General features: G+C 37.0%; 1 protein-coding gene across 1 annotated transcript in view; it reads left to right on the top strand.

Moving 5' to 3' along the window:
- PDE3A (phosphodiesterase 3A) overlaps positions 1-17,666 on the top strand; it is a 359,573-nt gene that overhangs the window by 255,597 nt on the left and 86,310 nt on the right. Inside the window, exons 4-5 of the mRNA XM_069106191.1 lie at positions 2,714-2,868; positions 12,572-12,687. Coding sequence (XP_068962292.1) covers positions 2,714-2,868; positions 12,572-12,687 — 271 coding nt within the window. The remainder of the gene's footprint in view (positions 1-2,713; positions 2,869-12,571; positions 12,688-17,666) is intronic.

Genomic DNA, 17,666 nt, shown 5'->3' on the forward strand with positions numbered 1-17,666 from the left:
TTGGCAATCTGTTGTTTTTACAGCATCCTTCCAATAGCATCTGCTTCTCTTTGGGGTTTGGCATAGATAGACAGAAAGATTAAGTATCCCATCTAGGGTCCCATAAAATACATGGACTCAGTCAATAAGTATCAAGCATCTATTATGTGTCAGCACTGTTCTAGGGGAGGAAAGTACAAATACAGTGAATAAAACAATCCTTTTTCTCAAGAAATTTACATTAAATTGGGGGAGACAAGAAGTACATTTATAAATATCTACCGAAGAAAAATAATCACAACTAAATAAAAGGGAGAAGGCCAATAGAGGGATAAAGAAAGTCTTGAGCAGAGGATTTAAGAAGGATTCTATGAGCCAGAGATGAGGAGGAAGTATACTCCAGGTATAAGGAGCTACCAGTAAAAAGGGATAGAGTTGAGAGATGGACTATGTAGTGTGAAAAACAAAGAAAAGGCTAGTTTACCTGGGGTCATAGATTGTTTGATAAAGAAGAGTGTCCAATGAGGCTGGGGTCAGGTTGTATGTGGTAAAAGGAAGGAAGGAAAAAAGAAGGAAAACAGGGAGGAAGAGAGGGAGGAAAGGAGGGGAAAAAGTAGGAAGGGGAAAGAGGAAAGAAGGAAAAGGGAAGGGAGGAAAGGAGAAAGGAAAGAAGAGAGGAAGGAAGGAAAGGAGGAAAAGAAAGAGGGAATGAGGAAGGGGAGAGAAGAAAAGAAGGGAAGGAGGAAAAAAGGGTGGAATGTAAGGAGGGAGATAAGTAGGAAGGATAAAGAGGAAGGAATGAAAAGAGGAAGGAAGGAAAGAAGGAAGAAAGGAAAATAGGGAAAAAGGAAGGGTGGTAGAAAGAAAGGAAAATAGGAAAAACAAATTTCTAAGTGCTTGCTATATGCCAGGCCCTGTGCTAAGCTCTATACAATATTATCCCATGTGAGCCTCATAATAACCCTGGGAGGTAAGTGCTATTATTATCCACTTATTACAGTTGAGGAAACTGAGACAGTGAGAGGTTAAATGGCTTGTCCAGGTACACAAACCTACTAAGTATCTGAGGCTAGATTTAGGAGCAAGATTTCCTGACTTCAAGTCCAGCACTCTATCCATTTCACTACCGAACTAGCAATATTTATTCCTAAAGGAAATAGTGATCCATTAGAATTTAGCATGAATTTATTAAAAACCATTTTTTAAAAATATCTCAGTGACAGAGGAACTATTATAACACAAGTTTCAGGTGTTAGATTCTTTCTCATTCGATTGATTTTTAGATGAATATGCAAAACTTTTAAAGGGATATGTGGAAATGTTGAAAGACCTTTGCTGTTCTTAGATTCCTCGCTGCAACCTTTTCGATAAACTCTTGACAGCATTCGTCAACTGTAGTTTATGTAGCTTATTGGTGGGAACGCAGATACAACAAAGGTCCAGCCACAGTAGCTGCCATCATTCGTGTATTATGAGCAGAGGACACTCCCTTCAATTTCACGCCCTCGCTGAAATCCCATCTTCTACAGGAAGCCTTACATGATGCCTTAATTCCAGGACGTGCCCTCTGTGCATCACTTCCTATTTATGCGGTGTATGGCTTCTTTATGCATACGTAGCTGTCTGTGCACCGTTTCCCCATTAGTCTGTGAGCGAAGGAACAGTCTTTTACTTTTCTTTGCACCCTCAGTGCACATCACAGTGCCTAGCACATAGTAGGAACTTGTGTGGGAAGGATACCAGTTCAACTGATACCCAGAGCTTTCTTTAGCATTACTGTTGTCACTTACAGTCCTAGGAAATTTGGGATGGAAAGAAGGGCTTAAGGGGAGTCAGAAAAAGGTGGAACATACTACTAATTGCCTTCTACTAGCTCCTGCTTCAGAGGAAGGAGGGCTGTTGACCATTGAGATCCTTTTGCTTGCTCCATTCTCCCACCTAACTTCCTGTAAGTAGTGATGATGGTAATAGTTGACATTTATATATAAGGTACTAAGTGTTATACACATTGTTTCTTTCGAACTTCCCTACAACCATGTGAGCTAGGCACTAAAGTATTATTAGTAGTCCCATTTTGCAGATGATGAAACTGAGGCTCAGAGTGATTGTGACTTCTCCATGATCACACAGCCACCAGTTATCAGAGCTAGGATTTAAACCCAGGACACTATATCTAAAACACGGTGCTGCCTCTCATCTACCCATAACTAAGTTGCATTGGCAGCAGAACGATAGACTCGCCAAGAATATTTTATATGCCCTCTACCCTCTACCTCTATGTCCAAATCAAGTATTTATTGAGCACCTGCCATCTCTGACTCCCTACTAGGCATTGTGAATTACCTAAAGCATTCCCTAAACCTATGTTCCTTTGGGTCAGCATTTGCTTAAATGTGTTAGTATGGACTGTGTGCAGGCTTAAATGATGTTCATGGACTCATCTGTCTTTGTATTATCATCTCAGAAATGATGCAAGCTGCTCTGTGAATCCATAGGTGTTTGGAGTTTGATTGCTGAGTCTCTAATTTAACTTCTGTCTCATATTTTAACTTAGATGTGTCCTCAGACATTTTTTACCAGAAAGTTGTACCTTATTTTTTTTTAGGCTTGTGAGTAATAAACCAATGCCTCCAGTCATGTGTACTTGTAATAAAAACCCTACCTCTTGTCCCTATGATAAGGTACATTTTTGATTTAAAGGAACGTCCAGTAACAATTATAATCCTCCTCTTAGCGTCTGAGAAGGAGTTTGCCACCAGGATTACTGAGACGGGTTTCATCCACTTGGACAACCACCACCTCAGCCACAGGCTTGCCAACGCTGGAGCCTGCACCAGTGAGGAGAGACCGGGCTGGCAGCAGCAAATCTCAGGAAGCACCTTCATCCAGGTTAGGAAACTTGGCTGTTTCTTATCCCTTTGGGCAATTTTGAACTCCAGAATCCTCCCAGAAATGGAGATTTAAGTAGAATGGATGAGAGTGAGTTGGTAGGATGTTTAGACAGGGAAAAATTAAGGACTAAAGTTTAATGTGGTTTTTTTCCAACCAAAGAATCTTGAGGAACGAAGCTAGATGATTGAGCTTTTCTTCCATAGAGCAAGTTGGCATTGATGGGTAGAAGGTTTAATAGCCTCAGAAGAGCCATCTGACACATAGAGATTTGAGTTCCTTGAGAGCATGAATTGTTGGTGTGGTTTTTTTACTTTCCTTCTTATTCCCTAGTGCATAATACCACTAGGACCTCACACATTGTGAGCACATAATAAATGCATCTTGACTGGCTAACTACTGGACTTGGAGTCAGGAAAATTTGGGTTCAGATCCTTGTGTCAGACACCTGCTAGCCATGGAACCCTGAATGTCACTTAACATCTCTCAGCCTCAGTTTCCTTATCTATAAAATGGGGATATTTACCTCCCAGGATTATTTTTAAAATCAAATGAGATACATAAAATGTTTTGCAAGTCATAAAATACTATGTAAGTATTAATAATAATTATTATTATTACCTTTGCCAGTGTACCCTAAGTTGAGTAGACTGAAGGCCTTGAACAAATATACCCTCGATTACAACTAGACAATAGATGTAAACACTAAAATACATATTCCCAAATGCTTACACATTGTCATTGTCTAGTAGAAACAACCATTTTATCTCCATGGTAGTAAGGTACCATGAAAGGGGGGAAGAGAAGGTTTAAGCATTTATATAGTGCCTGCTATGTACCAGGTACTATGTTAAAGGCTTACAAGTATCTCTTTTGATACCACAGCAACCTTGGGAGCTTGGTGCTGTTATTATCCCCATTTTATAATTGAGGAAACTGAGGCAGAGACAGAGGTTAAGTGACTGGCCCTGGGTAACACAGCTAGTAAGTGTATGAGGCTGGATTTGAGCTCAATTCCTCTTGACTTCAGTAAGTGAAACCTAGGTTCACTTTTTCCTTTTCTATTTGAACTCATTATTTTTTCACTTTGAAGACAGAGCAGTGCCTTTGTAATGAAAGGCAGTGCTGTGTAATGGATAGAGGGCCAGCCTTGGAGGCAGAGAGACCCAGATTTGAGTCCTGCCTCTTGCTCATTGTGTCTGACTGTAGGCAAGACTCTTAACTTCACATCGCAGACCTCTTTCTAATTACTAATTACTAAGAATTACTAATGGGCCACTAAACTGTCTCAGTCAGTTCATCAAGCATTTTTCAAGCAACTCCTGTGTACCCAGCCATCTGCTAAGTCTTAGAGCTACAGAGATCAAAGGGAACCAATCTTCCCTCAAGAAGATTATAGTCTAGCCTAGAAGGTAATACTTAAATATGTATTTAAAAGGTTTATACAAAATAAATAAAAAGTAGTTTGGGGAGGAGGGGTTACTAGCAGCTGAGATATAGGAGGGGGCAGAGTCAGGACAGGCTTTTTGTAGAAAGGAGTAGCAGGGGGGAGCTAAGTAGGGCAGTGGATAGAGCACCAGTCATGGAGTGAAGAGGAACTGAGTTTAAATTTAGACAATTACTAGCTGTGTGACCCTGGATAAATCACTTAACTCTGAATGCTCTAAAAAAAATAGAAAAGAAGAGGGCAGTTTTTAAACAGCTTCAGATTTTTTAAAAACTTAAAAAAAATTTAAACTTAAAAACAAATGATGAGAGAAAAAAAAACTTTGCCACATACACAGCAGGGGATTCAATATAAAACAATAAATTTCCATTTCAAGAAAACCTGTATAATAAATACTACATATTGTTTTCAAAGCTTCCCAGCTTTTCTTGCTTCCTTGTTGGTTTTCTTAAGCATGGACACATACATACAATATGTATATTCATATACATATACAACCATACACATATATGCTAGACTGTACTATGCTTACTTCCACCTGTCGTCTATTTTTCTGAGGATGGATAGCATGTTCCTTCATAGGTTCAAGTCTTTCCATGTTTTTCTAAATCAGCCAGTTCATCATTTCCTATACCAACAACAGCAGCATTCCAACTCAATCACATCCTATCTGAGAGATTGTCTATGGAAGTTTTTCCTCAGTTTTCTACATTTCTCCTATTCTTGGCTACACAGATTTTATTTCTATCAGAACATTGTAATTTAAAATAATCAAAATTGTCCTTTTTATACTTCAACAATGCTCTCCCTTATAATATAATTTAAGGTTTGATACTGCCGAATCTACTTGCTTTATATCTTTTTCTGGTTTCTTTGAAGTTACTGATCTTTTGCTCTTCAAAATGAACTTTGTTATTATTTTTTCTAACTCAGTAAAGTAATTTTAGTAATTTAATTAGGGTGACATTGAATAAATAAATTAGGTAAGATTGTCATTTTAAGATTATATCGGCTTTATCAACCCATGAACAATAAATATTGCTTCAATATTTAGATCTGAGATTATTCATGTAAATATGTTTTATGTTTATGTTCATATAGTTTTGGCAGGTATACGTTCAAGTATTTTATACTGTCTAGGTATTTTAAATGACCTAAAGCTATATTGAATAATATTGCTGACACATAGTATAGTTTCTCTATTTTTCACTTTTGATTAAATTTGTTTTAACTTTAACTTTATCTGAGATCATAATTACTATCTCTGCTTTTTTACATAATAAATTCTACTCCTGCCCTTTATTTTATCTTTCTGTGTATCTCTCATTTTATAATGTTTCCTGAAAGCAACATATTGTTGAATTCAAATTTTTAATCTATTCTCCATTTCTGTTATATGGGTATATTCATCCCATCCACATTCTAAGCTATAATTACTTGTGTATTTTCCTCCTTCCTGTTTTTCTTCATTATCCTTCTCACCCTATTACCCTACCTCTCCTAAATTCTCTGTTTTACTTTTACCTACTGCCTTGCCTTCCTATTCCTTAAACTACCTACCCCTCCAAAAGTTCCTCCATTATCCTCTCCTCACAACCTCTCCCCTTGCCCTGTCATTTTTTTTTCTGAATTTAGGAGACTTTCACACACACACACACACACACACACACACACACACACCCTCTTTATCCCATTACTGATGGTAGAAGGTTCCAGTACCACCCATTCTCTGCCCTACTAGCTTCTTCTATATCCATTTTTCTTTTTATACCTCATTTGTATGAGATGATTACTCCTTTTTATCTCTTCCTACAGAGTTTTTTTAATCACCCCATCAAACTTAGCTCAGCCCAAGTCTTTCTTTCAAATTTTCCAAATATAAATGCCAGTCATAAAAGAATTGATAGTATTTTCACATATAAGTAATAAACAATTTGACCTTATTCAGTCCCTTATAATTGGGCTTTGATGTTTACTTTATATTTCTCATGAATGTTATTTTCCTGAATTTTCCCTGGGGGGTTTGTCACAAAAAAACTGAAAGTCTTTCAGTTTGTTAAATGTTCATTTTTTTTTTCATCCAGAGTTTTACTGAAGTTTGCTTGGAAAGTTTTCCTTGGTCATAAGTCCAGCTCTTTTGCTTTATAAAATATAGTGTTCCAAGATCTATGGTTCTTCAGTATAATGGCTGCTAGGTCTTGTATAATTCTTACTATAACTCCATGATATTTTAATTTTTTTTCTTCTTGTTTCCAATATTTTATCCTTAACCTGGGAGCTTTGAAACTTGGCTAAGATATTTTCCTAAGTTTTCCTCCTGGGATCTCTCTCAAATGGTAATTGGTAGATTTTTTCTATTTCTGCTTTGCCTTCTTGTTCTAGAACTTCAAGGCAATTTTCCTGGATAATTTCTCATAATATTGTATCAAGATCCTTTTCCTTAATCATATTTTTTCAGGTAGTTCAATGATTCTTATATTATCTCTCCTCTATCTGTTCTCAGATCAGTTTTTTTTTCTTTTTTTCTGAATGTGAACAGAGATCTTCTCTATCTCCCTCATTACTGTCTATGGTTAGGTTCTTTCTCCTTTGCTTACTTAAGTTTATCTATTTATTTTTTGTTTTATTTTGATTTTAGCAGTTTAGTGCAATCAAGTTGTAGTCCCCAAGGTGTGGGGAATGGTACCCCAAGTCTTAGGTCCTACTCATTGTTATTTCTCTGAGGTCTGTCTCAGGGTCCAATCTTGGGCTCTCCTCTCTTGTTCCTGGGCCACGGCTATGTCTCCCAGTTGTACTGTGACACAAATGATATTACTCCCTGCGGTCCCTCTGGTGGCTGCAAACCAAGGTTGTCCTCTCTGCCCAGGAACTCTGCTCTCCTGCAAGTGCCCACAGTCAGCAAGGTCCCTGCCCCTATTGCACTCACAAGGCATTTACTAACTCCTCCCCGCAGCCACAGCTTGGGACACATCTGGTCAGCACAGCTGTGCCTGGCATCCCTCTACAATTCAAGGTCCTTCAATCTTCTACTCAGCTGTCAGACCCCCACACTATCTGCAAATTGAAAGTTTCTGAGACTGAAACTGTCTCTCAGCCCGGCTGCCCTCAGGGCTTGTGGTTTGTTAATTCTGGAGAGTCCTCTTGGGGGTGTTTGCACTTAACTCAGGCCCAACCTTTGCCCCTGGAGGTTGAGTCTTTCCTGGAGTCTTCTCAATTTGTCTTAGGAGGATAACTGCTTTACCCTGTGTTTACTTCTGCTGCTCTGAGGTAGTTTTCTCTCTTTCACTCTCTTTTTTTTTGTGGAGGAAATTTAGAGTGTTGAAAGTTTTCTGACCTACTCTTCCATCTTCCCAGAATCCTCTCCTCAGCGTCAGCGCCTTCAAGGAAGAGAGCATTCAAGGAGGCTAATAGGGTAATAAGCCTTGAAAAGAAAGACAGATAGGCTTGTGAAGAATTTTAATTGTCAGAAAGAAACATTTATATTTGATCCTAGAGATGTTAGGGAGCCACATGAGTTTATTGAATAGTTGAGTGACACAGTTAGACATTCACTTAAGAAAAATCATTTTGGTGAATGTGTGGAGGATGAATCAGAGAAGGGAGAGACTAAGTTAGCTAACTTATGTACAGTACATGGAGTACCAGCCCTGGAATCAGAAGGACCTGAATTCAAATTCATCCTCAGACACTTACTAGCTTGTGTAACACTGTACAAATGACTTAAATCTTGATTGCGTGTCTTCCCTCCTAATTCTCCCCCAAAACAGATGTTTGCAGTAGTTCAAACAGGTGATAATAAGGGCCTGATCTAGGGTGGTGGCTATGGGAAACAATGGAACTTGGAAGAGATGTGGAGATAGAAATAAATATTATTTGGCAACCAATTGACTATGTGGGGTGAGCAGGGTTAAGGAGTAGATAAGTACCCCAATGTTGTGAACCTTGGTGAGTGAAAAGATGAGGTGACTACAACAACAGGCAAATTTACAAGAAGGGCAGGTTTGGGCCATGGGTGGGAGGTAGAAAGACAGTGGACTCTTTTGTGATGCTTTTCAGAAATCTAGGTTGAAATGTCTGGCAGATAGTTCTTAATGTGGGACCCTGGGCAAATTTTCAAAATTTCATACAAATCATTTTCAGTTTTGCTGATTCTTTGTTTTGGACAAAATCCTGAGGTGCTATGCAAAGATGTTTTTTTTTTTTTTTTCAGGGCCTGGACTGAGAAAGGGACAAAAGATTCTTCCTGTCTCTTCCCTCACTATTCCCCCTCCTAAAAAAGGATAGCTAGAAGGAATGATAATATCTAATGCCTTTTTTTTTTTAATTGAGGATGGGAGGAGACTTAGATGTATTTGTCAGCAGAATGGAAGGAACCAGTAGATAGTGAGAGATGGAAGTTTTGAGGGATAAGTGGGGACAGTTGTGGGGAGAAGCCTGCCAAAGAAGACAGAAGAGAACAGAAGAGAGGGCTTGATCATAGTGAGCTACATCTTTGAAGACTAGAGTTTTCACCTGAGTAGTTCTCTATTATGATAAAATCTCAAATCTGGAACTAAATTAAAGTAAAATACTTTCTAATTGATTTAATTAGTGTTCATTATATTGAAAGCAGTGTTCTTTCCAATAGGGAGCTGGCCTCAGAACCAGGGAGGTCTGAGTTCAGGTTCTGCTGCTGACGCATAGGGGTTGCATAACCTTGGAAAGGTCAGCTGACCATTCGGTGTTCTAGGCAACAAGTCACTCAACTTTTGTTTACCTCAGTGTCTTCATCTGTGAAGTGGAGATAATAAAAACACCCACCTTACAAGTGAGATAATAATTGTAATGTATTTAGCACAGTGGCTGGCACATATAAACACTATATAAATGTTAGTTATTGTTACTTGATGGCCACCTTCAACTTCAGTTTGCTAGATTATGGTCATTAAAAGGCTTCTCTTTCCCTGAAAAGACTAATCTAGGTGTATTTTAGTCATAGGTTATTTATCTCCACATCCAGCTAAGAGGGCTACCATTATATTCTTAAGATTTGAAATGTCCTGGATCCTTTATAATTTGGCTTGAAAGTAAATTTGAGCCAGAACAAAAGCCAATTGATAAGGTCAAAATAATTATCCTCCAATCCCTGGCTCACATTCCTGCCTTTATTATTTGTAAGTGGCCAACAGTGAGTCTTCTGGGCTTTCAGGTACCTTACAAAAAGTAAAGCAAGTTTAGATTTAAGGTGTCAGTCTGGGAAAGGAAGATGATTTCAAGGTACTACACCAATCTTTCTTGCAAGGGCCTTATGTAGAAATACTCCTTTGCAAATGTTCTAAAAGAGACAAGAAATGGAAGGTGACTCACTGCTTTTACTTCTCATAATATTAAATGTGTAGAAAAATGCGAGAGGTTTTTTTCTTTTTTTGGTGGTGGCAGGGTAGGTAGTATTTATTCAATATTATTATTTATTACATTTGTTATGTAATGTATTACTTGTTATTTTGGCCATGTCATTTTCCTATCACATATACACCATACAGTGGATAGAACAGCATTCAAATTCTGCTTCTGACAGATACTAAATGTATGAACCTGGGCAAGTGACTTCACCTCTAATGCTTTAGGAAACCTCTAACACTGTAAGTAGCAGAAAGGGGACTGACTTGCATCCATAAGAAGGATTTACTCCACAGAATTCTTTTAACCAATAAGAATATAGATCGGGTTCTTATCTCTATATTATACAGGATTATAGATTTAGAGCTGGAAACGACATCATAGAAAATCGAGAGCAAACATTTTCATTTTCCAGATGAGGAAATTTAGAAGTTTCTAGTGATTTGTCCAAGGTTCCAGAATGAGCAGCAGAACAGTGATTTGCTTTATGAACACAGGTCCAATGAACTCTGAATTCAGGGTCCTTTCCATATACTACACTGCCCCCTTCTGTCCCTTCTATAAATCTTTATCTCATAGCAATGAAGCAAAGATTAAGCATTCTTTGGAGAGAAAAAAAATCAAGATAGACTGTACATAAATGCATGGTAATATTGTCACCATTAATTAAAATAATTTATAGTTACCTTTGAAATATTTTTGGTATTAGGAAAAACAGCCTCAAACCCAATTTTTATTCAGTCTCTTTAATATCTTCTATTACCAAATTTGATTTCTTTCTTCACCTTTCCTTTTTTTTCTGTTATCTGTCCCCTTTTGAGGCTTTAATCAAATACTTATTAATTGACTACTATGTATCAGGTACTGTGTTATGCCCTGGAGGTACAAAGATAAGTAAGAAAAAGTTCTTGCTCTCAAGGAGCTTAAATTCAGTTGAGAACTTGTATTCCATTCTCTGGAGAGATGAGTTTGCCAAAAGAAAGAGAATCTAAGGGCATAGATTATTTATAACCTAGAAAAATAGTCCCAGGGGAGTTGAGAGACTACATTAAATGTCAAAATTTCAATGTTCCTAAAAAACATTAGTCTGCCAAATATTAGAAGAGCAAAAAAAAAATAATAGACAATTACAATCAATAGCTGATATTTATATAGTACTTTGAGAGGCTTGCAAAGCACTTTACATAAATCATCATGTTTGATCTTCACAAGAGCCCTATTAAAATGTATTCATTATTATCCCTGTTTTACAGATGAGGCTGCTGTGGCTCCAAAAATATCAGGTGGTTTACCCTTAGTCACATACCAAGTGTCAAGGCTGGGATTTGATTTCAGGTCTATCACTTTACCTCATATACTATCATTTCTGATAAGATATTTTGTAAAGGTGCTTATTTGTTGTTCTTACTTCAAAGCCAATTTTTAAAAAGTAAACCCACATTTTAAATACATTGAACTATACAAATCTGAAGAGGGAAAAGTCATATTAGGCTTAAGAATTAATTTTTGTCATTTGTTTTTTCTGAAGTATGAAATAATTCCGTTAGCAAAACTGCGGTCCTCTCTGTGGCAAAAGCTATGATCAAAACTAACATCTAAGGTTATCCATAAGGCATGTCTAGATACATGAAGAGAACAATATCTTCTTCTCAGCTATAAATTAGATGAGCTTTCTTCCCAATAAATTTGGAGCCAAGTGATAGAAAAAATGAAATAAAAAAAGAGATTGCTGTATGGACATATTTGGAATAGTTATCTCTATTTCAAAAGAGTCTCTGGTTCTCTTGATTCCCAAATTCCAAGCATAAGCAAAAAACTTAATACTAGACTTAGAGAAGACAAATTAAATAGCACCAGCTCCAGATATTTCTCTGATAGAATGACACAGTGGAAAGGATGCTGGATTTGGTGTCAGAAGACCTGGGTTCAAATCCTGGCTCTGCCATTTACTCCCTGTAGGACCTTGGGTAAGTCATTTAACCTCAGTTTTCTCACTTGTAAGATGAGAAAATTGGACTACCTGCTCTCTAAAATACCTTCCAGCTCAACATTTATACTATTATCTCCTTCTATAACGTTTTATGCTAGTCTTTCAGTATGTGTTATATGTGTTTCTGTTTTATGCTGTTGATTCTTTGTAGTTTTATCAAAATTATACCTCTACTATTAGAAATAATGTTACTTTTTCTAGGAGGAAAATGAATAAGCATATAGCTTAAAGTTGAATAACATCCCTGAAAATTAAAAGGAGAGACAAGATATTATCTTATACAATTCATAAATTATTGAATCATATGTATTATTTTCAATAAACTAGTGAGCATAATATTTTAATAAAGCATTGAATATTTTTAAATGTTTAAAAAAGTCCCATCAGAATAGTCAGTTTAACAAAGATGACAAAAAGGTATTTGGGAATTGATAACTTATATGAGTTGGTCTGTGAACAAGTTAACTGTTCCATGACAAGACAATGTTATCATTCTTTTAAAATATGTTTCTTTCAGTTCTCCTTTGAAGGACATAGTTATTGAGATGATAGAAAGAGAGATCTAAAATTTTCTAATCTTCAGAGAAAATGTTTATCTATAAAATAACTTTACTGATTAATCAATTAAAAATGTGTGTGTATGTGTCTATCTGTGTGTGTGTTTTGCAATTGCACTACGGTTCCTAAAATAGAAGTTGAACAACTTACAGACTTTCATAGATGAGTATGTTGGTACAAATGTTTCTGTCAGCAGCTTGTATCCGGACTGGACTGATTTATAAGCCAAAACATTGGGTGAATTGTAGTCTAATTCTAAAAGGAAGTCTACAACAAAAACGATTTAATGATGTCTCCTTTTATAGCTTTCTTTTTTTTTTTTTTAACAGTGCTGTTAGTCCTGATTCTTGGAATATGATGACCATGACCAAAAGCAGGTCCTTCTCTACTTCCTATGCTGTCTCTGCAGCTAACCATGTGAATTCTAAAAAGCAAAGTCATCCAGGTAAGCAAATCATTGATCAATATGGTTTTAGTTGAGTACCTTTTCATAGAGCTGTCACTTGAAAGTCACATGTAGCAAATCAGGAAAAAAGGTCATCATAATACAAAGTACTGACACATTTTCAGAGTTGGCCAAAAAATCCTGACACCGTATTCTGGGTTCTGATTTGACTGTTAGGATAAAAAAGTCACACCATCCAAATATATAACTATTAGTCATTTAAAATTCCTCACTTAGCGATTCTGTGTTTTATGTATTTGAAATGAGCTTTATGAGATACTATGTTCTGATACCTATAAAATGAGTCAATGTCAAGCTTAAGATTACCTTAAATAGTATCATCTTGTAACACAAAGCACATAATGTACAGATGATCTACTGAGGCCAGTTTATTATTTTATTATATATATATATATATTTTTTTTTTTTTTTTTTGAAAAAGACTCTTTAGATCAGGCCTGCACAACATAGGGCCTGCAGGCCACTTGTGGCCCACCAAAGGATTGCCACTGTGCATTCTCTCCTGTTTGTCATTTAACCCATGGCAACCAACCATCATCAGTTCATCCCTAGTTACCTTTACTTGAAAAGTGAGCTGCTAAAATCCTGTATGCAGCATGAAGAAGTTTAGCCTATTTTCATTTTGGCCCCTACCTCCTGCCATTGTGCAAGTCTGCTTTAGATGAATGATATTAATTACTAGTAATGTCCCCATGTATATTCAAGGAAATGCCTATGTATCCAAACCACTTCTAAACATAATGTGTCTTTTTTTTTTTCTTTTTTGGAGGGGGAAAGACAGGACAATTGGGGTTAATTGACTTGCCCAAGGTCACAAAGCTAGCAAAGTGTTAAGTGTCTGAGTCAAATTTGAACTCAGGTCCTCCTGACTCCAGGGTTGGTGCTCTATTCACTGTGCCACCTAACCGCCCCTCCAAATGTGTCTTTTAAGGCAAAAATATTTTTCTTTCTTCTTATAGCTTTCTTACATGACAGAGAAAACAAGAAACTTATTATTGTTTAATTCAGTAATGCCTCTGTGATTTTGGAAAGAGTAGTACACCAGAAAACCTGGTCTCAGATTCTGCCTCCAAATTAATTTGATCCCTTTGATACTCAGTTTTTTCAACTACATAAATGAGAGGGTGACCCTACTTCTCTGATATCCCTTCCAATTCTTGATGGTGTGCCCTTAGCATCATGGGTAGAGGGGAGTTTCCTCAATCTCAGGACCTTTAGATGGACAACAGAGTTGGGGAAAGGAGAACCTGGGAATTATCTCTCACCTCTGGGATCTTTCCTATGTTTCTTTTTTTTTTTTTTTTTGGCCTTTTGGAGGGCAATTGGGGTTAAGTAACGTGCCCAAGGTTACACGGCTAGATGTGTGTGTCTGTGTGTGTGTGTGTGTGTGTGTGAGTATGTGTGTGTGTGTGTTAAGTGCCTGAGTCCAGAACCAAACTGGGGTCCTCCTGACTGGGGGGCTGGCGCTTTACTCACTGAGGAACCTAGCCGCCATTATTATTATTATTATTATTATTATTTTGCCTTTTGGAGGGCAGTTGGGGTTGAGTAACTTGCCCAAGGTTACACAGCTAGTTTGTGTGTGTGTGTGTGTGTGTGTGTGTGTGGGCACACACACGCGCAGGTGTTAAGTGTCTGAGGCCGGAACCTAACTTGGGTCTTCCTGACTCTGGGGCCTGTGCTTTACTCACTGCGCCACCTAGCCACCCCTTCTATGTTTATTTCAAGAAAATACTTTTAAGGGGAGAGCAAATGCCTATAATGCATTATAAATAAACTTTATTATTCTCTCCCAGGTTTCTTAAAACATCCCATTTGCATACATTTTTCCTTTTCAGTGAAACTTGTAGCCCATAGCATTTATGATTAATTACTTCTCTCATATATAAAGTTATAAGGCTTAGGGCTTCTTGGGGGAAGTCCAATATACATCAAACTAGAGTCAGAGTGAGAAAGACAGACCAAACTACCGTGTTTCCCTGATAATAAGACACTGTCTTATTATTTTTTTTTTGGACAGAAAAACACCAGAGGGCTTATTTTCAGGGGAGGGCTTATTTTAATGAACATTGACAGCAATTTTAATAAACAGGTAAATGTGAACAAAAAATTGTACCTTTATTCAATAAGCAAATCACTGGGGAAGAGAACAGGATGATGTGCTCACTGCTGCAGCTCTGATTGGATGCAGCTCGGAGCGCGGCGTGCGTTTCGGGGGGGGAGACGGTGCATACAGAGGGTACCGTAATGTAGCGTGTAGCGCAGGGGATCACCTTCACTACAGTAGCAATCTCAATAGGGCTTATTTTCAGGGGAGGGCTTATTTTAGAGGAATCTTACACAGTAAGGGGAGGGCTTATTTTTGGGATAGGTCTTATTATCGGGGAAACATGGTAATTGGCTTTCTTGCTTCTATATGAGAAACTACTTTCCAAGTAACCCTTGTTAACCCAAGTAACATATCATAATGAATATGGGGATCTATTAATCTGCAAAACAGTACAAAAAGGTTTATTTTTTTCCATTGGGGCGATGGGAAAGAAAGAAAATAAGTGATAATTGAAAATTAAAACCATAAAAATTTTAAATTTTCAGTCAATTCAGCATTTACTTGGGACCCAGAAAATTTCTGTCTATAACATAAAAGGCAGGTTGGGTCCTCATTCCCACTAGATTGTAAGCTCCTCGAGGTCAGGGACTGTTCTTTTGCCTCTTTTTGCACCCCTAACACTTAACATAGTAGGTCTTAATAAATGTTTGTTTATTAATAATTTTTTATTGAATCAACCATTTATTAAGCTTCTATTTTGTTCCAGGTACTATGAACATGAATGCATCATTTCCTCTCCCCCATCTTTCTCACCCCTTCTGCTCTCCCATCTTGGTAGCCTACCACTTGGTACTAAACTACATATTTAATTATGTTTCCATAATTCCACTCCTTAACCTCATCCTATATACCTACCTTTTTTTTTCCTTTTTGGAGGGGGGGAAGACAGGGCAGTTGGGTTTAAGTGACTTGCCCAAGGTCACACAGCTAGAAAGCCTCTTTTTAACTTTAGATTTTATAATCCTAAGAAACAATTTTAAAAGGCATTCAATTTCTACTGGTTAAATAACACAAAAATATTTTTACTTGTGAAAAATGCCTTTTCCCAGCTTTGTCAAAGAATGGCAAATATTCCCTTGTCTTTATTTCATATATTTCAGTCCTAAGCAAAGGTGTCATAACCAAGGCATAATAGTCTAATTTAAGAGAGCAGGTGAAAGAATGTATATTGGCACAGTGTAAGCTTGATGATGATGATAATGATTACTATGATGATGATGATGATGATGATGATTGCCTTTTGGAGGGAAATTGGGGTTAAGTAACTTGCCTAAGGTTACACGGCTAGTTTTTTTGTGTAGGTGTTAAATGTCTGAGGCTGGAACTGAACTCCGGTCCTCCTGACTCCAGGGCCAGTGCTTTTACTCACTGTGCCACCTAGACACCCTATAAGACACAGATTGGCACCCAGAAGAATCTATCCCCTGGAAAATGATGATAATCACTAAAATTTAAAAATATATTTATTTTTATTGTTTTTTTTTTACCTAGGTAGTCAATGTTTCAGTATCCCTTCTCCCTTGTCCTCCAGAGAGCCATCTCATACAATATGTAACAAAAAAGTAAAAGAAAAACAGAAAACTTATCAGTATACTAGAAAAATCTCAAAATATATGTAATATTCCATATCCATTGAAAGTCCCACCTCTGCAGAGGAGTCCGGGGAGGATTGTCTTCTCATATCTCTTCTTTAGGGTCAACGTTTATTCTCTGAAATTTTGAAACATTCACTTCTGGTTGTTTTATGGGGATTTTCCCCCTTCAATTTCTATTGTGATAGTTATTGTGTTTATTGTTTTCTTGGCTCTACCTCTTTGTATCATAGTCTTTCCATGTTTCACTATTCATCATATTTTGACAGGCATATTCCATTATAGTTATGTAACAATATTTGACTATTCCTTAGTCAGTGAGCATCTATTTGTTTCTAGTTCTTTACTACTGCTAAAAGATTTGCTATAAATGTTTTGGTGTATAGGGAGATTTTTTTTTTCTTATCAGTGACTAGCCTAGTAATGGAATCTCCAGATCAAAAGGGTATGAACATTTTGGTCATTGTTTTTTTTTTTTTTTACATAACTCCAAATTGCTTTCTAAAATGGTTGTACTGATTCATAGCTATACCAGCAATGTACCAATGTTCCCATCTTCCACCAACCCCCTCAACACAAACTATTCCCCCCTTTTATCATCACATTTTTGGGGTATAAGGTAAAACTGGTGTTCTTTTTTTCTTTTTTTTTTTTTCTTACTCTTTGGAGGGGGGAAGGTAGGGCAATTGGGGTTAAGTGACTTTCCCAAGGTCACACAGCTAGTTTTTTTTGTGTTAAGTGTCTGAGGCCAAATTTGAACTCGGGTCCTCCTGACTTTAGGACCAGTGCTCTATTCACTGTGCCACTTAGCTGCCCTTAAGTGTTCTTTTGATATGTATTTCTCTTATTAGTGACTTGGAACTTTAAATATGGTTTTTAATAGTTTGAGATTCTTAATCCTTTCCTTTAAGTTTTTTAAATTTTATTTTTGTCATCATTTGGATTGTAACTTAGGAGGTAATAAAACTAGAATACTAAATAAATTGACTGGAGAATCTTCACTCAGTAACTCTAATAATTATATAGATTACTAATAAGTTTATTTTTTCATTGCTTTCCTATGCATTGCCATCTTCCACTGTTGTAAGAACCTTGTTCCACAAGATACATTATTATATTAGTCATCTTACTAGATCTTTAAATTTAGAATTTTACCTAGCAGTTTCAATTTGTCCATGATATCATAGAGAGAATTATTTTTCTGCTATAGTTTTAAGTAGATGACTTCTGAGGTTTCTTCCAACTCCAAAAGTCTA

This window comes from Petaurus breviceps, unplaced genomic scaffold (genome assembly GCF_028583685.1).
Source record: "Petaurus breviceps papuanus isolate PSGF00001 unplaced genomic scaffold, PetGlider_PUasm1.0 78, whole genome shotgun sequence".
Classification (NCBI taxonomy): Eukaryota; Metazoa; Chordata; class Mammalia; order Diprotodontia; family Petauridae; genus Petaurus; species Petaurus breviceps.